General features: G+C 43.6%; 1 protein-coding gene across 1 annotated transcript; it reads right to left on the bottom strand.

Annotated features, from left to right (window-relative positions):
* Positions 1–5,614: 5,614 nt before the first annotated feature.
* On the bottom strand, positions 5,615–10,979 carry abraa (actin binding Rho activating protein a). Its single transcript, XM_076749523.1, has 2 exons — positions 10,209–10,979; positions 5,615–6,736 (listed from the first exon to the last, which is right to left on the bottom strand). The coding sequence occupies exons 1-2, from the start codon at positions 10,845–10,847 to the stop codon at positions 6,299–6,301; spliced, it is 1,077 nt and encodes a 358-aa protein (XP_076605638.1). The 5' UTR covers positions 10,848–10,979; the 3' UTR covers positions 5,615–6,298.
* Between the last annotated feature and the right edge of the window lie 12,335 nt (positions 10,980–23,314).

Below are 23,314 nucleotides of genomic sequence, written 5' to 3'. Positions count from 1 at the left end.
CGACAGAGAAGTGAAGTGTTGAAATTGTACTTGTGTAGCAGTAGAGACTCATTGACCTCAGAATGAGGAATATGGAGAAATTAAAAAGAAAAGACAACGTCTACTTGAAAATCCATGAGATTACAGAAGCTAGCAGAGCCAACGATAGCTCAGAAAAAAGTTTACCATAACAGGCTTAAAGCTACTGTAGAAAACTTCAAAACTTTCCAGATCGAGCTGACACAATTACTGCTGCTGAGTGATGAGACGAGAGCTCCTCTGAGGACTGTCGAGAGTTTTGACTTGATCTGAAGACAGAAAGAGGCTGCGTACTTTAATTTAAAACGTTTATCTGAGGAGGCAGATCAGAGCTCAGTCACTGCCGGTCGACAGCAGAGTATCTCTGTAAAGAACTCCTGATTTCACAAACTCAAACAGAACGCTTACTGTAGCCTGCTGTTACGATTGTTTGTATTTAGATGCCCATTAGCTACTGTTACAACAAATCTCAGTAAAACAATGAAAAAGACACGTGACATCGGTTCACACCATAAAAGAAGACAATAAAAAAAGACCCCAGATGACTTAAAAGAATGGCAGGTTTCTGAAAAGCGAAGGACATTCAGCTGTGATGATATTCTGTACAAAACAAAGCACCATCCTCCAAACGTTTAATGGAACAGTGATTCGTGGTGCAGCTCCACTCGTTCTCTACGAGCAGCGACGTGTTTACACGACTTCCTGTTCGACCGTATTACCAAACATGAGTCTGATAAGACGGATGCTTTACCAGGTGTTAAATCAAGAGGCGTGAATTTCCCACAGCGTTTGATAACCGCCATGCTTCGTCCCATTTTTGCCACAATCTGATCGACTTGCTTGTCCTCTCTGTTTCAGCCTACTATGAACAGAAACACTCATTCTGTTCCGCTCACGTCTGCTTGTCCCATAGTTACATGGAAAGACGGTGTGATTTTTAGCACGTGTTTGGAACCACACATTTTTATTTTTTTTTACCACCACCCAGTCTTCTACCAACTTCTTTACATTACAGAGCTGGCATTACTGAAAATGAATAGGCAATCATTGGTGAAAATAGAAGACAAACATACTTTGTGTTAGTAAGAACTTCCTTCTTGTCCATGCAGCTGCAGATGGAAAACAGCAGCAGCAGCAAAAAACTTTCCATCATTGTTTTTTTCACTCAGTTAAGAGCAGGTGTACAGTATGAGTACAGTATACAGGTGAACAGGTGAGCTGAACAACAGCTAAATCTCTACAAACCTCTTGTGGGAACAGGTGAGAGGAAGGGAGAGGAAAGACAGTGAGGAGGAGGAGGAGGAGGAGGAGGAGGAGGAGAAAAAACACAATAATAAGAAAGATGGAGGAAGAGAATGAGGCGTGGAGCTGGAGAGAGAAGCAGAGGAGAGGAGGGATTCATATTGTTTGACAGTCAGCAGCTAAGGACGACCAATGTGAAGCTTCAGCCCGTCTGTCTCTTTGTCTCTACGTCCCTCGCTTCTGCTCCTCCTTCCACTCTCCTCTCCTCCTCTTTATCTGTCTCCCCTCTTCTCTTATAGTATCTCTCTAGCTCTCACTCGTTCTCCTTCATCACTCATTATTTTCCCTCCCACTCTCTCTCTCTCTCTCTCTCTCTGGCAGACGTCCAGACTCCCTGGTGACCAAACTGATCAGCTTGTATTAAGGTCTCTCTCTCTCTCTCTCTCTCTCTCTCTCTCACACACACACACACACACACACACACACACACACACAGAAAGAGAGAGAAAGCAATTGCGTGACAGTGAGGCAGGTCACACTAGGCAGACACACACACACACACACGCACACACACACAGGCAAAAGCATGACTTGCATGCACATGCGCAGACTGACTGACAGAGAAGACATCTCTCACACACACACACACACACACACACACACACACACACGTACACACATACATACACATGCTAGCGTGACTTGCATGCACAAAGGCAGAAAGACAGATTCACACACCAAACTCGGATGAACCAGCAGGAGATTCTCAGATGGTGCAAACGCAGATTGAGACATAAATCATTTTCTCCACGGGGGAAATTACAATTCCAAGCTACAGCATGTTTCACCTCAGTCAAACACGGACGCCGTACAGGAAAGAGTTCCACACCACCGCCTCGACAGACTGTCGCTGTAGCGCCCCCTGCTGCATTACAGGCTGGTCGTCCTCAGGTTGTGTACACAGAGAGAAAGGAGGAGATAAAGTAACACAGGGCTGGACGTTAATTCAAGGCTAAAGTCTCGATCATCCCTCTGTGTCCTCTTTCACTCGACGCTCCTTTGCAGTCCTCCTCCTCTTTTTTTATCCTGCCCTCTTTCCTCTTTCCTGCTTCCTATTTCATATTTTCAAAACTTGTTGGGCAATTTACTGCATCAATAAAACATTGTGTAAATGAGAAACCTTCACTTTTAGTCAATTATGTGAGGTTCTGCTGTGTGGACTCATGCTGCCAAAAATGTATGACTGCAGAGATAACGTGCACCTACCATGTGTGAAACAGGTCCACTCAGCCACTTAATATTGTGTGTGCAGTGTGTATAATAACAATGCATCAAATGACAATGTGAAAACAATTTAATGATGTGAATCAACCTATAATTAGTCAAATCTGTCGCTCCTCTTGGCATTACTGTGAGCTTCAGCTCATTGTTTACCTGTCAGACGGATCGTTTTACTTCACTCTCACCGCTCTCATAGCATCATTTTCAGATGCAGCAGCTTGTTTTCATCGAGAAAGCTCTGAAACCTCACTGTGCACTACCTGCTCAGCACCAGACAGCAGGCAGACACAGTTAGAGACCAGCTGGTGAACAGAGTGGAACATTTAAAGAGCCAGATATTTCCCTCAGGAGTTCAAAGAGAGTGAATGTTGGGCTTACATTTGCCAGGAGGCCAGCAGGGCACCTCCAAATGAATGATAGTGTCGCTTTGTTTCTGCTGTGTGTAAATAATAAATGGCTGTTTGCTAAGTTTGCCATATCAGCTTTAAAGGTGACGATGTGTTAAAGTTGCTGCCCCCAAGTGGCCAAAAAAAATCTGCTCTTGGAGGTGTTGACCTTGCACTTGAGCATGTTTTTTAGACTGGATCATACACCCTTCAGATTTTAGTCATTGCTAGCATGATGTCATCAGGTCAGGTTGTTTCAAGCATTTTAACATCCTCACGAGTCAAATATGAGGTAAATTCTGGTGTTGCTGCTACTGTTGAGCCCTAGAAACAGGGATACAAGTCTTAAAAGGGGGTAAGAATGGCTAAATGGAGTTCTGAAGGATACACTCGTGTGTTAAGGGTAAATTCAATGAAAGCTGCACTCCAGGCTTTGGAAAACTTGCACACATCAATGAAAAATAACATAGCATCAACCTTCTCGATCGTACCTCTTGGTCAATGGCAGACGTCTGGATTATTCCAGCTGTACCACGTGGCCTCTACTATCCCTGACCACACCTCTACTCGACTCTTTTTATTCCTACGTCTCCTCCATGGGACACCCTGGTAGCAGAGGGGGATGCAGTGATGGTGGACAGTGAGGAGGAGAAGTGGAAAAGCTCTGCAATTTGCCAGCAGTGTCTGGACTGACAGCCTCAGAGTCCACAAGGGCTTAAGACTGTCTCATCGCAGTATCAGCGAGCGCTTAAGGGCTCTGGCATGAACTTCTAGAGACTTCCCCAAGGATTTTTAGCAAGTCTGCAACTCTGTGGACTTTTCAGACTGAATAGCCCATAATTCATTGCAACAGTGACATCAGTAAATGAGGACACTGGGGATGGACCCAAGAAACGACAACATATAGTAATGTAACAATACAGCAATGGTGTCATTGTGTCCGGCATTTTATTTCATCATCATCATCGTCATAAAGCAGCTTTTATTAACAGGTTTTAAGACCTGCAGAGACAAAAAAGTCTTCAGCTTAGTCCAGTGTTAGTTTGAGTGCAGGGAATTGTCCAGTAGTGTCAGCACATTAAAGGAAGGAGCTTGTCACAGGCAGCGGTGGAGGAAAAATTAAGACCTTTTGCTGAAGTAAAAGTACTATTACCATGTTTTAAAAACTCTTTAAAAACTCCTGCAGTCAAATTCTTCACCTTAGACTCCACCAAACTCCCGGCTAATACAAAAATTGGCAAAGAGGTGGAGCGTGGGTGGAGCTGAGGAGGACCGCATGAAGCCTGGTTGCTGAAACCAAACAGCTAACTGTCACTCAAAGTGGTCGTGTCTATAATTATGCATGACATTAAGCCTCAATATAATTTAAATGAGTGAGCTATATAAAAAAAAATCATGGGAATTTGGGAATGGGAAAATTAGCAAAAGAGAGCAAAACCATTTTTTTGTACCAGGCTGTTCTGCTGTGAAGTTGGACATTTTAATATGGGGGTCTATGGGGATTATTCACTTTTGTGGCCAGCCTCAAGTGGCCATTCGAAGGACTGCAGTTTTTGGCACTTGAGAGGGTCTTTGTGAGGAGGGGATGTGGGCATCGTGCCTCATTTACTAATCTTAATGCAGACTGTGTTCACACCCAACCTGTTCAGAAAGACTCTGGCACATCTACACCCTCTGGCTCTGATTCATCTGGGCTGTGTGTGAAAACTGTCAGTCTGAATTTGCTGCAGACCAAACAGCTGCATGAAGGCCAGTTGAAAATGTGTCCGTCTGGGTCCAAACAAGCTGTGGTGTGTTTGTGGTGTGAAAGCAGAGCAGACTAACAAGTGGAGTTTGTGCTCGTAGATATGGGACTTCAGCATAAATTCAGACTCTCATTCATCTGCTGATGGAAGCTGCGAGGCAGCGATGTGTAAACAGGAAATAAAGGAAAACAGGAGATTTTTATTGATTTCCATGTAGCTGAATGTTAGCACTCTGACCACAGCAAAAATGACCAAATGTCACAGTCTCAATACTAAACAAAATTCCACTTCTCCAAGAAGACCGACGAGCTCTCACTTTGAACTGAATAATGAAAAGCAGAAGCACTCATTTTGCAGAATGGACCATTTCAGACTGTGCTCAGTTTAGTTTTGTTGTGGGATGAGTTGATCCTTGTCAGCGGAGCTCAGCGAAGCTGCACACAGCTCCAACCTGAATACGTCCTAACAGCCAGATGACTGCAAACACCTGCGTGGTGATGCATGGACTGTAATAATGCATCGTTTCTTATGTTAGTTTTGCATCTAAAATGAAAGTAACTAATACCTACCTGTCAAATAGATGTAGTTAAACATAATATTCCCCTGAAATGTACTGGAGTACAAGTCTAAAGTATAAATTACTGCTCAATACCTAGATTATATATGAGTACAGTACTTTACTAAATGTACTTAGTTACTTTACATCACTGCAAAATACTAATATGTCACACTCTACAAAGCATTTCTGTTTTGAAAAGAGCAAAAAGGCAACACTTCACAGATAATTCATGGTCCAGAAACAGTTCATGATTGTGACTTTTGGTTTTGTGTGTGAGTCCATTGAAAGCAGCCTAAACCTGCACAAAATGCACATGTAATAACAATAATCCCAAATGATCAAGTTTCTTCTCGGTCACATCGCTGTGTCATTCTTGTTTTTCATCCTGTTACCATTAAAACTCCAAAGCGCCATGACACTCCGTGACGAGGCTAACGTCACGCCACACTCGTTTACGTGTGTTCATCAAAATGAGCTCAGAGGACAAAACAGAGACTTTGTCGAGTCTTTCTGTGAAGTCTACTTCTGTGTGAGTAAAGCTCTCTAGCATGACTGGTGGATTCTCAAGCCTCCCAGTATTTAGCATAGTTAGCAAGGCGAGCATGGTTAGCATGCTAAAGATAGCTTCGCTTCACCGGATGACCTGTCAGGTATATGAGAAGAACTAATGAGTCTGCTGTGTGTGTGTGTGTGTGTGTGTGTGTGTGTGTGTGTGTGTGTGTGTGTGTGCATGTGTGTGCGTGTGTGTGTGTGTGTGTGTGTGTGTGTGTGTGTGTGTGTGTAGACTCCATGTGTACACTCACGTGCCTTTTAATATTTTATGTGCATTAAAATTTAAATGTGACCATTTTTTTGAGATTTTGTCTCCATTCTTGCGAAACATTTCCTCCCGCTGTGTGTGTCCCTGAAGCTGTGTGTTTGTGTACCATCTCTGAACTCGTGCCGCATTCTTCTCTGTCTCTTCCAAACATGCTTCTTGTGTAGCATCGAGGTTAGCATGATGGATAACGCTGAGCTGGTGTGTGCCGTGTTTGCATGTGAATGTTCATAAGAAGCCGTCATTCTCCTCAGTCCCTCAGTGTAATGACGACGTGATCGTCCTGTCCTTTCCACAGCATCTCCCCTTCGAAGTCCAGCATCTTGTGTTTGCGGCAGCGCAGCAGGATGCCCACCACCTTGTCTGATATCTTCACGTAGCGGTCAAAGAGTCGGCCGAAGGTAATAACGGTCCTCCCCTCTTTATCCTTCATCCCCATGTCTCTGATGATCCACACCATCTCCTCCATCTCCCTGTGGATGTGTTTCTGGGCCCTGTCGCCCCTCTGAGCCGTCTTGGAGCCCTCTTTGGGCCGACCGTAGCCGGAGTCGCCCTTGCGGAGGCGCTGGGCCATCGCGAACTCATAGTCGAACTCTTCGCTGAAGGGGTTGAGCTTCTGGCCCTTGACGTGCTGCTCGGACCACTCTTGCCAACGGTTTTTGACGTCGTTTGAAGTGACGATCTTAATCTGGGGATAAATGACGGCGGGCAGGTTAACGTCAGAGTTGGAAGAGCATCACAGAAGTTTAATTCAAACAAATGAAGAAAACATTATTTCTTAAGTACATTTCGATGCTAAAAGTGTGATTTTACATATCAAAATCAGTTAACTAGCCACAGTGAGCACCGCTTAGCCTCTGAAACCAGCTGTCTTTGTCAAGTCGTCATTGCTTGCAAGTTCATCGACTTTTTTGAAGCGCAAACGAAATTTCTGGAGAAGCTCTGATGAAGCAGTAATGTCTGTGAATAATCATTTTTTAAAATACATTTGGACCAGAGGCCCTGCAGAGGCTCTGGCTCTCTCTCAGTTAAAACTACTTTGCTGTCACTTTTTTCGGATCAGCTAAAAACTCTGCATGGACCCCACCCCTCTGCCTGTGCATTGATGTTGACTAATGAGTCCAATCTTTAAATAAACTCTCCTTAGTTGGTGCAATTGATCCTCGTCTTGGCCTTGGCTTTGCCCCCAGACGTATACACAAATGGAAATGCTGAATGCATGTTCATATAAACCAGCATGCATAAACTTTCTATTTGTCAGCCTCGAGGGTCCAGCAAAAGGTTTGAAAACCTAAGCAGAGGGTTTGGAAAGGTTCATGAACCCTTTTCGTGCATCGTTTCTGACATTTTCTGATTTGTTTTGCACCCCCCCCCCCCCCCCAACTGGTCTTTCCTCCTCTCCCAGCCTTCCCCTTTCCCCCACCTTCCACCTCGGTTGGTATTTTCCTCAGCTTGCCAGGCCTTTCGCTCAGTGTCACCATATCTCTTTGGAATTTGCTCTATGAAAGGTGAGGACTTGTCACGGAGGGACCTTCTACAAAACCCTGTGAACCCTTGAAGCGATAATGCTCCTGATCCTCTTTTTCTCTTTTTGCCACCACCTTTGCTTCTCAGCATTCGTTGCTGTGGTGTTTCTGCAGAGAGTAACGTATATTCAAGTACAATTCTGAGGTAGAGAATCTGTTCATCTACTTCCATGCAGTTCAGAGGGAATCTGTTTATTCCACTACATGTAATAGCTTTAGTTATCTTTCAGATTCAAATTTTCATTCAAAACATGTGATCAGCTTATAAAATACAACCGGCTGCAACAGATTTAACTACTCAGTAATATGCAAAGTTCTTAAAATCAGGTTCACCAAGTGCTGCTGACACGTTATGGCATCACTATAGTTCAATAACACATATTAATATAAACCTACAGCAACATTTGCTTTTGTGATTTTTAACCACTTTTAGCTGATTTGTACTTTTGTTAGATTTTGAATGCAGGACTGATAATGTAGTATTTTACTTTACGGTATTGTTCCTCTTACTTAAAGCTGTCTAATCAATATGTTTATTGAAACACTGAGCCAAGACTATGTCGGGGGAGATTCTTAGCATCTTTTAGCTCATTTTTACTGTGCTGGTTCATCACGCTGGTTTCCAGAGGCAGCAAGCAGCCGTTTTTAGAGAGAAAACGCTGGAACACACCCACTGAGCGCCCCCCGCCCAGCATCAAGCAGCAGACGGACAGAGTGTGTGAGTGGCTGTTGAAGAAAGTAGAGCATCCTGCAGCTAAAGAGATATTTTTCCAACATGTTTCTCTGAGGAGCTCGTGGAGTCCAAACCAGAGCTGTTTGTCTGTTTGTCTGTGACCAGACTGGCAACAAATCTATCCCACAATAAAGCAGACTTCACATCTTTAAAGTAAGCACATCAGCGTGCATCAGCGGTAATACAGCTATAATTATCAGCACATCCATGTCCACGTTAGCAATGCCTCCATCCGGGCAGCATAGCTGTCATTTCTTCTTCTTCTTTGCATTAAAAATATTCACATTTAAGCTGTGCAATGCTGCACATTTAACAAAGAGCATATTTCATTTAGAGCTCATCCAAATCTAAATTAATGAAGTGGATGAAATAAAATATCCTCTACGCTGCTTCTCATATCTGTTCAAGGTTTCTTATTTTCCTCTTATTATTCTGGTCTCAGTGTCAGTCTCTCATGTTACGCCTCTCGTCCATGTCCCCCCCCGCCCTCCCTGCCTTCACCCTGTTCTCCCCTCCCTGATGATGTTCCACCTGAAGGTCAGGTTGGAGAACACGTTGGAGAGTGTGCCTATTTTTATTTACATATATTCCACTGCTGCGCGGTCCAGCTTGTGTTTTTATGAGCTGGACTGGCTCTCCGGCGACCCGCTGGCCCGCTCCTTCGCCTTTTATAGGAGACATTTTAGCATTGCAGTTATGCAACTGTTGGTTTTGGATTTCTTCAGGTGACATCAAAGGGACTTCTGCTCAAACTTGTTTATTCACGCTGTGTGACTGTGTGTGAATATTTATGCTCTTATTTACAGTATTTGTCCTCCACTTTGATTCAGTGACACGGGGAATATTTACTGTGGTTGTGGAGGAAGCAGGAGAAACTCATGAGTGTGTGGTCAAGACTTGTGTGATGTACAAAACACCAATTCTCTTCTATCACAATAAAAGACGTTCGGATGTCAGCCAGATGCAAAGTGTTCGGCCTTTTCTGCCATCTCAGTGTTTTCAGTTGTCTCTCTGTTAGGACAAATTACAAATCATGGCCCAGAGCGGCTTTTCCCCCTCCCCCCCCATATTTGGAAAGGACATCAGTTAAATTTGTTGAGAAATGTTGAATGTTGTGTACGCGAAAACTATTTTAATTCAATCAGTGCTACTTTTTAAATACAGATAAATGGAACTTGCTGATGAATCTTAAAAAAAAAAACAAAAAAAAAAAACATTAAAAGGTAAATTGATAATTTAATGAATTAACAAATAGAAATCACATAGTAGTATCTTGGTCAAGCTAGCTAGCTATAACGATAGCTTGTTTGTCTCAAATTCATTAAGATTAATTGATGTTCGTTCAATTTCTAAGCAGCTGAATTTTGTCAGCTAAGTCAACTAACTCTTTTCAATTCAGTTTCATTTTAAGTTGTTTTAAAGCGGCAGAAGAACAAGCTGAAATCGCGACATTACAGAGGTGTTCGCCAACAGTTGCCCATTTTACGAGTCTAGCAGCCATGAAACCGTAGTATGATTCCTTTGGAGTCCGAGGAACCTGACGGATGTTTCCCCAATATTCACCCGCCTTTTAGCTCTTAACAGCTGAATTCTCCACTATGTTCACCAGTTTGTTTGGCACTAGGCAGATACATTGGTTCATGAATATTTTTTTTCAGATGCTGTAAAACCAAAACAATAAGATAAAAGAGGCTAAAAAGCTCCGGCAAACAGAGACATTTAGCTAATGTGTAATTCTCTGTAGGGTCGTCGAGAGACACCTTCCACGAGATGCAGTTATTTGATTTATTGTTGATTTAAAATACTGATTGGTGTAGCTTTAAATTTGCGTTTGAATTCATGTTGGTTACTTCATGTCACCACTGAACATCATTTCTAATCTTGGTGTTAAAACACTCTACCTTGGGCCTGTTGGTGTGTTTCTTGGGCTGGACTTCGCTCTGCTCGGTTTTCGGCTCGCTGTTGTCGCTGAGCCCGGCTTCCTCTCCCAGCCCGCTGTCCTCTGTGTCAACACTGCTGCTCCTCGACCCCAGCTTCTTCTCCTGCAGCATCAGCTTCCTGTCTTGGATGACCCCCCCTCCTCCTCCTCCTGCGCTCTGTAGCGCCCTCATCTGCCGCCGCCGTGTGGGCGACTCGTTGCCCAAGAATGGCTTGCTCTCCTCGGGTCCGGACTCCATCTTGCCTCGGATGGCGTTGACCAAATCCATGCTGCTGCACTCGCTGCGTTTCGGCTGCACCGTCTTGGTCACAGAACAGGCCCGGATCTTGCTGACGCTGTTGTCGCCGGCATCTGCTGCGATTACACGTGGGGTGACGGTAAGTTTGACCACATGTCTTTGCTCTTTGTTGTCTTCCTCTTCAATCGACGCGGGCATCCAGCCACTCGGGATGCTGTCCTGCTTGCTGTTGTGTTCATTGGCCCAGCCCTGCCAACTCTTGGCCAAGTTGGCCACCATCGCGGCGCATTTTATCTTCCGTACCGCCCGTTTGAAAGCCTGTGGCTCCTGTGATGAAACCGTGGTGGTCCCTCCGCTACTCATGGTGACAGGATTCCAGAAGGGACGTTTGCCAGAAATTAGTATTGTCTTGTGTTTTGCCAAATGCTTTAGAAATCCACTCTGCTGCTGGAAAACTCTACTAATATCTTGCAGAATGGATTGTGGCAATTCCAAAATGAGAAGTTAGCTCAATGCATGAAGACTGTGAATTCCTCAAAGTCTTACAGCTTCTCGTTGTGGTTGTGTTACCAGAACAAATGTTCAGTTTCACTTGGTTCCAACTTGAATCTTAAAAACTCGCCCGTTCGTTCGCCTCGGCCTTTATACCCACGACGGATCTTCACAGGAATATCCAGAGCTTTCCAGATCATCAGTCGGTCAGTGGGTGAGCTGCTGGTGTGAAGAGTGCGACGACTTTGGCTTTAATCCCCTGATGAAGCCCCTCTGGCTCCACACCGGCCTTTAAATAGGGAAGGGTCGTAAAGGAAGTGATGTTGCATGGCGTCCACGTGAGACAGGAAAGTCCAGTGTCAACATTCCTATTACTGACACACACACACACACACACACACACACAGTGACTGAGGGGTGGAATTTCTCCCAGTGGGATGTAGGGAACAGGTGCCCAGTGTTTTTAGCTCTGAGGTTTCTGTCCTTACACACAAATATGCTGAAACACAAACAGGCCGTCGCTCTGAGTCAGTCTGCTATACACGGGCGACCAGTGTGTGTGTGTGTGTGTGTGTGTGTGTGTGTGTGTGTGTGTGTGTTCATTGTGTATATATAGGGATGTTTTCATTCAAATATTAATTCATGGCACATGAAGTAATGCTTCGGTCGCTTCCATGTGTGCGTGTGAATTCCTAAATTGTGGGTCACCCGCTGGAGTGTGTGTGTTTGTGTGCGTGTGTGTGCATGCATGGCTGGAACTATTTCAGCCTCTGCGTATATCTGTTAATGTAAGTGTGAAATTGTGGATTATGATCCATACGCTGTACATGTCTTAGATTTAATTGAAGTGGCTCCCTGTTGGCTTCAAATGCAACTTTCTCACTTGTTCTCTGCTCATCTGATGTTTCTGATGATGGACTCATTGTTTTCTCTTTGTTCCTGTGTGTCTGCATCTTGTTTAACTTTTCTTGTGGTATCTTTAACACCATCTGTATGGTTACACTCAGTTAATTAGTTTTTAATTTCTGTGTCTTGCCCATCCCACGCAGGATTATATGCGACGCTATTTATCAAACATCGAAACCTCATTACATGCATCTTCCTCTCGTATCTTATCACAGTGTCTGCGCATCATCCATATTCACAAAATCAGTTTCTGTTTAATCTTACTAAAAATAAAAGCAGTAGTTCCCAATAAGAACAATAGAAAATAAAATGAATCCATGGCAAATTGAACAAATCTGGTTTTCCATCTTCTTGACCAGAATTGAGGGGTAAGAACACCAGATCTCACTTTAAAGATTGTAGGTCTGTGTCATAATCTGGTCTGCTTGGTTTTGTCATTTCTTCCTGTTTTTTCCCGCCTTGTGACTGTTTGATTTGTGTCACCTGTGTCTGATTCTCCTCTCGTCTTATAAGTCTGTGTGTTCTCCTTTGTCAGTTCGTCCCTTGTATGTGGCGTTCATGGTTCCTGTCTTACCTGCTCGTTTGATCTGTGCCTTGTTTCCCTGAACCTTGTTTTGTTTGATGATGCTTTTGATGTAAGTCAAGATTTTAGATACACATTTCCACAAGAGTTAATTTGGTTGAGGTGCATTTCCTCTGGAGTAGATTGTGGCTTTTACATGTAAAAATGATCTCAGATACTCAAAGTCTGCACATGAATATCAAATGTGAGTCTCATAAACTGAATGCTTCTGTATGTTTATCTGAAACACCGTTCATGTTGGTAATGAACAAAGACTTTGCCACAAACTAATGAACATGTTCATCTTTCAGTACATCTTCCCCAGTGATTTCCTCTCACGTGGCTCGTTACATAATAAACTGAAGTAAGTTTCATCTCGGCAAAGCTCATTAGTGAGTTATTAGTCAACACAGGGGAAAGTGTATTAAAACCAGCAAAGTGACTCTGGATTGAGTGACAGAGCGACTGAGAGATTTACTGTGCGATTAAATGATTCATTTGCAGTATCCGGTCATTAGTGCTCATTAAACATAATTAAATTTCGCCAAAGAAATCTGAGATAACTTCCAGCTATGGTCCTAATGCTTTTCTATTCATGCTTTAATTCTTTTTTATTGCTGCTGTCATCTTTGTGCACATATGCTGCACCTTAATAAAGAAGTGTTCGAGCAGAAACATGTTTATCTGTTTGAAAGGTCAAGAAGTTGTTTGGTGTTGATCATGTTACATCATCCTTGTGCACAAAGCATAAAGAAGAAAAAGAAGAAAGTAATTACTGATCAGCAAATGTTCAGTATGATGCTGTGAGTGAGATTTAACGTTTCCGTGTGCAGCCAGACAAAGCCGAATGCGTCTTCGGAGTGTCCTCGGACTAAAATAACCAGCCAGGGGCCACGCCGTCACCAGCTCAGGTTTCTGGTATGTGTGAGTGTGTATGTGTGTGCGCTTCAGGTTCCCAGCCTCATGCCAACAGCTGCCTCACGTGCACGCTCCCACCGCCCACAGTGCACGGCAGGCTTGCACAGAAATAGACATGCCTGGCACTTGAAAGCTATGAGAAAGGTGTGAGCGCCATGTGTAATGATACGAGTATTTATACGTGACTTAATCAGAGGAGAAGTGCTTTTCGTGAACCGCGAGTCACCGGCTGAATAATAACGGGGAACACTTCGTCGATCCCTGCAGGAAAACTCTTTGTGTTTGCTCACCTGCAGCGTCGAGCAGGTTCAGATGCAGAGCCGTGAGCCGGCAGGGAGTCTGTGTATTGCTTAAGGGCACTTGGGTGAAAGTGGGACTTTTTTTAAGTTGCATGTTGGTAACAACGTAACAGACGAGCCTAAAGGAAACATACGAATGATATTCAATTTATAAAGAAGTGATATTACCACCAGTACTACAGAGATACCCACGCACACCTCCTTTACTCCAGCATGATCCACCTCCCCTCTCTCCGTCAGTGTGCTCAGTATGCTGCAGTCAACTTCACCACAATATGAGCAAATTCCACATATTAGCACATAATAGACAAACATATTCATTAGTTGCATTTGATAAAAGACTGGCTGAAGTTCTTGGTCACAAAAATAGTTAAAAATCTTTTTTTTTTTTCCAATGAAAAGTGTTTCTTATGACCGAAGTTTCCTCTAATCTCACATAGCCAGGCCTCCAGCTGGTCAGACTCACAATGATAAGCTGTTGCTTTACAGGAAGGACCAACAAGCCTGGACACTGAGGCAAACTTTAAAAGCATCAATCAGCCTTTGGAGTTTGCATGTACTGAAGTTTGATCGAGATTGATTGATCTGACGTTATTGGGTTCGCTTGGCATTGACAAAATGTTGAGCGAGTCAGCGAGAGTGAGGATTTATGAGCTGGCTTTAAATGTGCATTGTTGAAAAGTACGAGCATGAAAGATCCTTCTGCAATCTCCCTCTGCAGACTTTGTTTTCTTTATTTTGTCAAATTCCTAAATGTGACAATGTACCAAAAACAGCTGCTGCAGCGCTGCCCAGAGGACTGTTGAAGGATCTTCATCCAGCGAAGGAGCTGCTGGCTTCAGTGCAAAGTACATTGTAGCTACAGGTGGTGCTACAACTTTGTGCATCTTGGGCAAAGAAAAGTGCATTCGACATGGACTGACATGAGATCGTTCAAACCAGCTCCAGAGGCGCCTCTGTGATGGGATGCTTCTGGCAAAAATGCACCTTGTGACGGCCATTTTCCAGTTTAAAGTCACTGGTCACAAACCAGGTCTCTAGCTAATACTGAGTAAACTTTTCGGCCTAATCAATAGAATTAACAAAAGAAAAATACCATAAAATGTCTACAATTTCTTTTTTGGTGACTGGTCAAATTTCTACGAGGCGATGGGGTTGGAGAAAACATGAATTTGTGACGCTGCATCAGGTTTATTGCGCCCTTCAGATGTAACATGCAGCCTCTACCCTCCAATCCAACCCAGTAGCAGCATTAATTACCCATCCTCACCTCAGCAGGAAGGGAAGCAAGAGAAACTCCATTTTCTTAACAAAACAACAGATTATCACTGACTGACTAAACATATGTGCGCACAGATGACGGCTGATATATTTTTGCGTATATTTATGTCTAATTGGAGGATGTCTTTTTCTGTGTCTGCTGACGCCATCGCTGCGGGGGGGCGGGCGGCTGCAGAAGTGAGATCTCATTACTGGTGGTTTCTGAGTCTAGTGCCAGTCCTGGCAGAGTGAGGCACACACAGCCTGTGACACACACGTGCTCTCACACATTTCCACTTCTATACTTATGAGGGCCCTCGATGGCAAAATGCATTCCCGAGCACGTAACTCTAACCTTAATCATCGCAGCGACATGCTTACGTCACCGCCAGCCTGTGACTCTGCCATTTTAACAGAAGTAAGCTCACTTTCCAACAATGTCCATGCTTTCCGGGTCTAAAACTGTAACATGTCGTCACAGAATGAAAGTTTTGGATCAATGTAGAAGCACACGCACGCATACGATAGAGTACAGTTTAACACACACACTGTCAGTACGAGAGGACAGATTGGAGTCAGTGTGAGAAGAGAACAAGTCGCTGGCTGCCCATGATGACCATGACATCATGACATCACCGAGCAGCCGCGCCATGAACAATGTGTCCTGATCCGTCTGGTGAAAAGAGCAAGTGTCTGCGGCTCCGGATCCTCCTCAGTCTGGATCAGCACTTAAGACTTCCTTTCTTCTTGGTTTTTTTTTTTTTATTATTATTACTCAGCCGTGGTCGTGCTGTTGCAAGCAGTGACGCTTTATTTTGAACTCACTGACCTGCTGTAGAAAATCTGTGTTTTTTCTCGCATCAAAACGAGGTCATCACAGCAGGTCCCGTCCTATCAGGTCAAAGCTCATGTCATCTAATATGTTTATTAGTGTGAACTAATAGTTAGTTGCAGGCTTCGACACAGAGTCCTCTCAGTCTTCTTATTTTTGGCATTTTCCCTGAGCCTCACAATAACGCCGAATGGACAATAAGGTTTATGATCTTCAAGCATAATTACATTCAGGCCTTGAGCTCGTGTGTAGATATTTTGTAAAACGGATATTTTCCTCTGCTCCTGGGCCTCTCGCTGACACACAGTGTCTGAGGTCGCTAAAGCAGATTTTTTTTAAAAAACAGCAACTAAAGTGCAGACTTTTCAAAAGTCCCATTTCTGTGTGTTTGTGTGTAAAATGGGGCGGCTGTGGCTCGTCCACCGATCAGGAGCTCGGTGCTTCGATCCCTGGCCTCGGCCTGTTGCCACCTGCTGGCCCGGATGCTCGTTCGAGCGTTTGGCATCATTTTTGTGATCCAGTGTGTACAGAGACATTTTGTAAATGAGGCTCATGGACAGATGTCTTTTTAAACAGAGGAGGGAAATATAATATCATAGAAGGAGACAAGATGTTGCTCTGGTCACATGTGACGTGCAGGATTCATCAGTGCTCGGTCAAATTATTTTATGTCGTCGTTTTATGTATTTTCGCAGTTTTGCTGTTTACTTGTGTTTGATGCTGCCAGCTTGCTAAATTAACCTGTAAGGACAGAGCTACTGACTGTCATCTCCTCTAATCTCTACCTTCACTCCTCCAGGTGGTCATAAAAGGTACAGATTTATTTTATTTTATTTTCAACGTCTCCTTCTTTGCCACCTTTTCTCGGAGTGGATCGACTCCTGTTTTCTGCAGCTGATGTTTGCATGACTTTGAGTTTGCACAGAAGAAGCTGAACGCTGCAGCACTCCTCGATTGTTTGTAGTTCTTAATTTTGATTTCTGCCATCATGCAGGGGAGCAGAGAGAGGGGACGGGGAAGTGGGACGGCGGCGGATCAGAGCTCACAGCCGCACCGTCGCCCAGACGAGAAGCAGCCCGAGACAGAAATAGACCTGACAGGCGTCCTTTGGTTCCGCACTCCTCGTCTGTTCCCTCTCAGCTGTGAATATGACACAGCTGAGTCACACAACGACGTGCGTGCGTGTGTGCGTGCGTGTGTGTGTGTGTGTGTGCGTGTGTGTGTGCGTGTGTGTGTGAGACGCAGAGACAGAGCTTATGTGCAGCTCCTTTGTGTTTATGCAGGTGTGCGTGAAGCGCTTTCAGGTGTGTGTGCGCGCGTTCGTGCGCGTGTGAAGAACCTAAGAGGATCAGTCAACTTCAATCTTATGTCTTGACACCAACGCACCTCCGCACATCTCCTCTTTGAAGTGTGTGTGTGTGTGTGTGTGTGCGTGTGTGTGTGTGTGTGTGTGTGTGTGTGTGTGTGTAATTTAAAATCCAGCCGCGTCTTTATTTCCTGCTATAGGCTAAATAAAGCGGATTAAAGCGCTTTACCATCTCGCCATTGTCATCTCCAACACCATCTAAGCACCGACGTGACTGAACAGGCAGCACAGACAGATTTGTTTGACATGTTTATTCAACTGTTATTCAGTTCTTCTCGAGCATTTTTAATGCATTTGTTCTACTATTTCATGAATTTCCTCCAGTTTCTCCTCTCCCTGCACCATTTTCTTCATTTCTACTTATTAAAAGGAATATTTCTCCTTATCAGCGTGCAACAATAAACTGCTGTGTAACTGATTTGTATGCCTCGCTGAGCTGTCTTTTTCCTGCTCTTTAAACATCAGCCATTATTTCTGCACAGCTTGCTCTCCGCTGGACCTCCACGGTGTGGCAGATAGATTTGTAATGCAGTGCAAAACTTCCAGCCTGTAATAAAGTGTTGCATCACCAGCAATCTTCCCAGCAGTTCCCCATCTTTCTCCCTCTCTCCCTTGTCTCCCTCCATCTCTTCATCTCCTCACTCCTGTGCTCTCTGTGGAGAATGGGTGAAAGGATCTGTGTGAACGGCTGTGCAGAGGCTCAGTTGTGATTTATTTGAGGGGCGTTTGCAGTGTTTTTGTCCCACACAGTGCAACCGCAGGGCATGTGCATTTACAATATGTTTTCTGGGGGATTACCTGAGTCTTTTGTGCTGGATTTCACATCAGTGCCAGCATTATGTTCCATCAGACCTTTTGCAATGATGTGATTTGTGCAGCGTCATGTCTCTGAGGAGTTTCAATCTTATGGTGCTCCGAAGCAGAGCGAAGGTCCACATCACACAAGAAACCGTGAACTCAGAATTAGCATCATGTTGTGCTAATATGGCAGGGACCAGAGTTTGCATCTTGTCTAAGAGCAAAAGAAGAATTAGGCAATTGCCAAGAGGCACACACACACACACACACACACACACACACACACACACACACACACACACACACACACACGCACACACACAGTGTTTTACGGTGCTTTATAGTGATCATGCTGAAAGACAAATAAGACCAAGAGTCTTAAGCTATGCTAGCAGACATGTAAGGTTGTATACAATGGTCCTTTGAGCTAAATGCTAATGTACACATACTAACTCACTCATGATGACAAAGCTAACATTTACCATGCTCATCCTCTTAGCTTAGCATGTTAGCATGCTAATCAGATTCAGCTTTATTGGCCAAGTGTGTGTGAGATATTTCAGTGGATCATGACCAACTGACTTTAACCAGGGTTATGAAGAATTGTTTAAACTCTACTTTCTGTCTGGTGAATGGGCTTCAGCTACACACACACACACACACACACACACACACACACACACACACACACACAAACACATTTGCCATGATTGGACGACTGTTCTGTGTTTTGCCGTGACATTTAGTCAGTAAAGTGAAATTCGTGACAGCATGCCAAAGATCATTTCTCTTCCATTTCCTCTCTTTTGTCATCACACTGTCGCTCCGTCCATTTCGGCTCTTGCTGTTGTGGTAACGAGGAAAATGAGTCTGCACTCTTATAATGGAGATGAATAAGTGATGTTAGAAACAGTATTGCCAGCATTTATCACTTTTCAGCTTTCCGCCCTTCTTTTCTCTCTCATTTCTTCCCTCCTTCCTTTGCAATAATCAACCCAATAAGTGAGTCTGTAATGGTGGAAGATATTTGATGACACATAGTGTTGCAGCAGACTTGCTGTAAGTGCAGTAGTCATATCCAAACCCATTAGATAATGGAGCTAATACTGTGATGGAGCAGATAATGCCATCCTCAGCTCAACTTCCTGTACACAATGTGGAATATATGGATTTGATACATTTCCTGGACAGCCACACTCACTTTTAATTGGCTAGAAAGCATCAATAATATTTCAATATTAAATTACAACTATTAAAACAAGTTAGCATTGCATATAAAAAGCAAGAAAAGACTGCTTACGCATCGCCTTCACACAGCTGTGTTCTACCTGTTTCTCTTGAATCGTAATGAGACCGTTCGCCTAATGCAGGACTGAGGCAAGACAAATGCACAAGGGAGGATGCCTGCAGTGTATACAGTATAGAACGCTGATACCAGATATATGCAGAGTACATGTATGCCAGACACTAACAACTGCTCTTGGTCTAACAAGCTGTGTAATAAATGATCCCCTCATTCTGCAACAAGCTCCACTGCACAGAAAAATATTGCTGCTGTCAAATATGGTTTTAATATATTCATCATGTGCAGCTACCACGGCCATGTGCGGCCTCTTCTTCGCTGGTGTTTATTGGGCACCGTCTCGTTGTTTTAATGAGGAGCTCATGTCAGACATGGACAATTACGCCTTTTGGATCAGTGCTCTGAGATAAAGGATCCATTTGTTTTTGCATAGATTGCTGTCGTCATGTGTTGTTTGATGCATCGTTGTTGTCAAATGAAAAGCAAACACGTGTTTTTAGACGGAGTAATGTGGCTCCGTCGATGTCTGGCGGTTGCTCCACAGCTTTGGTACGGACTCAAACATCTCAACAACTTCTAGATGGATTGTGATGAAACTTTGTGTAGAAATTTGTGGCTCCCAGGGGATGAATCCTAATAACTTTAGTGATCTCCTAACATTTCCTCCAGCACCACCATGAGGTTGTCAGTGTGAGCGTGGTAGCACGCATGCTGTGCTGGAGTACAGCCTCACAGAGCTGCGTGCATGGCTGACTCTTCGTCTTGTTCCAGAATAAAGGAAAACTCGGTCACTTTGAAAATCTAATGTTCGGGGTCATGACATAGCAAATTGTGAGCAGACCTCTCTTCAGGAGCCAGGTGGGTGGAGTTGCATCAGCAGGAGATGCAGCTCACCTGGTCTGGTTACAAGATCTCCAGTCGACCAGCTGCTCTCTCCTCTGGCTTCCACCCTGTTTTGTTGTAATGTTAATTTTTGTCTTAGTTTCTGAATTTTTTATATTAAATAAACTTACTTTTAGTTGCAGCACTTGCATGTTCTTTCATTCTTTGTCTAGTTTTCAGCTGAGTTGTGATGCATGCTAACAGCTTTTTTCTTTTCTTGAGTAATTAAAGGTCTGGCTAATGCACACGGGTGTGAGTTATTGGACCTCTGCTCAGGCTGATGTTGGCGGTGATAAAGGTCTAAAGAGTGAGGACATGTCGGTAAAGAGCAGTCTGAACACACAGTCCCGAGGAGACGTATCATCAGGCAACATAAGTGAGTATTTGGCTGTGTCAGCCTGTTTTTTTATGGTCCTCGCTGTAATGTCCCTGAAAGGGATGTTGGTATTAAAGCCATCCACCTTCATCCTCAGTGTCCTTTAAACTAAACATAAACTTGCGTATGGTATCACACGGAGGCTACAATGTTGAGAACATATAAAAAGATAAGGCTTTGTTTCAAAAGGTGAGACAGGAAGAGGGTCTGTAAATGTTTTATCTCTTGCAACATGCACGCCTGGTTGAAGCTCAGTGATGAATGACTGTTAGCAGAGCGGGTGCTCCATGGAGACGTACCGCTGGCGTCCATTAGTTTTCACTGTGTCATCCTCCTGGCCGCTAAGTACTGTTTGGTCTCTACTGTGAGGAGTCTCTCCACCAGCTGACACGCTGATATATTAACTGGTCAGAATAACGAGCTTCATTATTACAAAAGACACCTCATGTTTTCACAACCCAGAGCTCTGAATGTTCGTGTGTTCAGTTCAACTTCATGGCAGCGTGAAATGTTTGCATTGTGGGCTTCTGCAAACCACAGATACATTAAATTTGCACATTTCATGTATATCATATTAGCTTCAGGTCAGTTCAGATGTTTATGAGCTCAGTGGCCCGACAGTTAGGTGAGACGACAGGTTTGGGACATTTTCCAGATTTGTTTATGCCGTCAAACATGGGTATGTTCAGCCAGCACGTCATCTTTCCTAACCCTAACCAAAAGTTTTCTGCACCTAAACCAGACCTTTACAGCATTGACACAACATAAGACTGAAAACTGAAATCTAAAGAAACATATCTGTGTTTTGCTGAAAGTGCAATGCTAACATTTATTCTGGGAACTGAGTTTAGGTGAAGGTTCGGGAATGCATGGTGTCAGTGAGGGTCCTCACAAGTATAAAGAACCAAACGTGTTCTATAAAACCCCCTGACTGTTGTCGTTTGCTGCGTGTTCGTCTATTTCTGTGCTCACCTCTGAGTGCTTGGCTTTGACATTGCTGGAGCACATTAACATTACAAAGAGCCAGTTAATGTCTGTGTCCTGCTGCTGCTCCTCAGAGATGAGCGTCTGCCCCACTAACAAGTCCTTGATTCACAAACACGCTCACAGATATCATTAAGCTGCTGCAGGACTGCTGTCGAACAGCAGCTGGCATTGTGTCCGTTGTACTTTTGTGGGCCCCATTTTCAATAAACTGTATGAAATGTGTGTAGAAAGAAAACAAAGAAACTTACCAAAAATGATTAGAAAACTAATGAAAACCAGTTTTCATTGTTATTCCCAAAGGTAGAAAATTAACAAAATGAGTCAAATCGTATTCTTACTCTCAGACAGATCCCTCAGAAACAGAACATTTGAACACTTGAACACAATCTAACTCAACAAATCCTCCAAACGAAACACAAGTCGTTACTGTCTGGGAAAACTTTTACATGTCACTATTACGAAAATATCTGATTGGACCATTTTCTGAACTGATCTGCTTCATTGAAGTTTGGTTAGTTTTAAGCACAAAATAACATTTTTAAACCTGCACTAACTGCTTTTTTTGGCCACTTGGGGGCAGTAGACACCGTTTCAGTTGGCAAACTTGTTGCTTATTGTCAAATCTAGCAGTTCCAGAGCAACATTATTATTCATGCAGTCATCTTGCAGTGCAGAGTTCACTTTCTGTTTCTACTCTCTGCCATATGAAATACCTGCTAAATGCTCCACTATGTCTGTTTACGTTGTTGCATAGTGAAAGAAGAAGTTGGTCAAGTTTGTCTTGAAACTTATTCTGACAATAAAACTTGGAGAGAAAAATGAGGAGAGAGCATACAAAGCCTTCTTTTAACTAAACCCTGAGCTTAAATCAGTTTTATCATCTAATGTCAGCGTCTGCTGCACAGATAATTTGAGATAGAAGATAATTTACAGACAGAAATATTTACACCGGGGATCCCAAGAGATCAAAGGATCTCCTGCAGAGCATTTGCTTGATGCATAGAGTTCATTTTCTTCTCCAAAGAGGTAACATTACTCTGCCTCCTTCAGTGTGAACAGCTTTCCCCTGCTCAGATTTCCTCCTCACATCCTTCCTTTCCTTTCCTTTCCTTTCCTTTCCTTTCCTTTCCTTTCCTTTCCTTTCCATGTCTGTCACTTGTTCTCCTGTCTCGTCCTCTTTGTCTTCATTTCCCCCTCTTTCATTTCCCTTTATTCCTCTCTTCTTCCTCTCCTCAGTCACACAGCTGACGATGGCAGTCCTGCCTCATGATAGATAGCTATCATTTCTGCTGCTCTAATTCACATTGCTCCAAATAGCCAGCAGTGGGACGCAGCCTAAATTGCTGTAACTCCTTTCTCCGTAATGGGTTTCTGTCACAGAAAGCAAACACATGCGCCAAGTTTCGCCCAAAGAAACCAGAACTTAGCCTGGTGCAGGAAACTTCAGTGGCACCATAATGTCTTACTCTTGCAGGGTTTCATTGACTTTGCTGAAATGTTTAATAGAAATGAAACGAGTGGTGTGCACATTTAATTTGTCCCTTAAACTGGATATCACTGGTTTAATATATAGAGTTTTTACTATATTTCAATTTGAAAAGGAGTTCAGTGTAGAAATATATCGCTGCTATGTGATATCAAATGGAACCAAGGCACCTTAAAGACTCAATACATAAAAGCCAGACGCTGTAGATGCAAATGCAAGCAGTAGGCAGCATATGGAGGTAGCTCCTTACAGCGTCTGCCCCAGCAGTGTGTGAAATACAGCGGGTCTCAGATGCCCTTATTAACACCTCACAACTCTCAAAAATGTCAGAAAGATTAAGCTTATTATATTCCCTTTATGTGG

The sequence above is a fragment of the Chaetodon auriga genome, chromosome 2 (assembly GCF_051107435.1).
Source record: "Chaetodon auriga isolate fChaAug3 chromosome 2, fChaAug3.hap1, whole genome shotgun sequence".
NCBI lineage: Eukaryota > Metazoa > Chordata > Actinopteri > Chaetodontiformes > Chaetodontidae > Chaetodon > Chaetodon auriga.
Note: the sequence above shows the minus strand (reverse complement) of the source record. Positions and strands in the feature narration are given on the sequence as shown.

Excerpts from the sequence above, each read along its gene's own strand:
- abraa (XM_076749523.1), bottom strand. The coding sequence starts at position 10,847 with ATGAGTAGCGGAGGGACCACCACGGTTTCATCACAGGAGCCACAGGCT. Across the intron at positions 6,737-10,208 it reads AACACACCAACAGGCCCAAG|ATTAAGATCGTCACTTCAAA; the intron begins GTAGAGTGTTTT and ends ATTTATCCCCAG.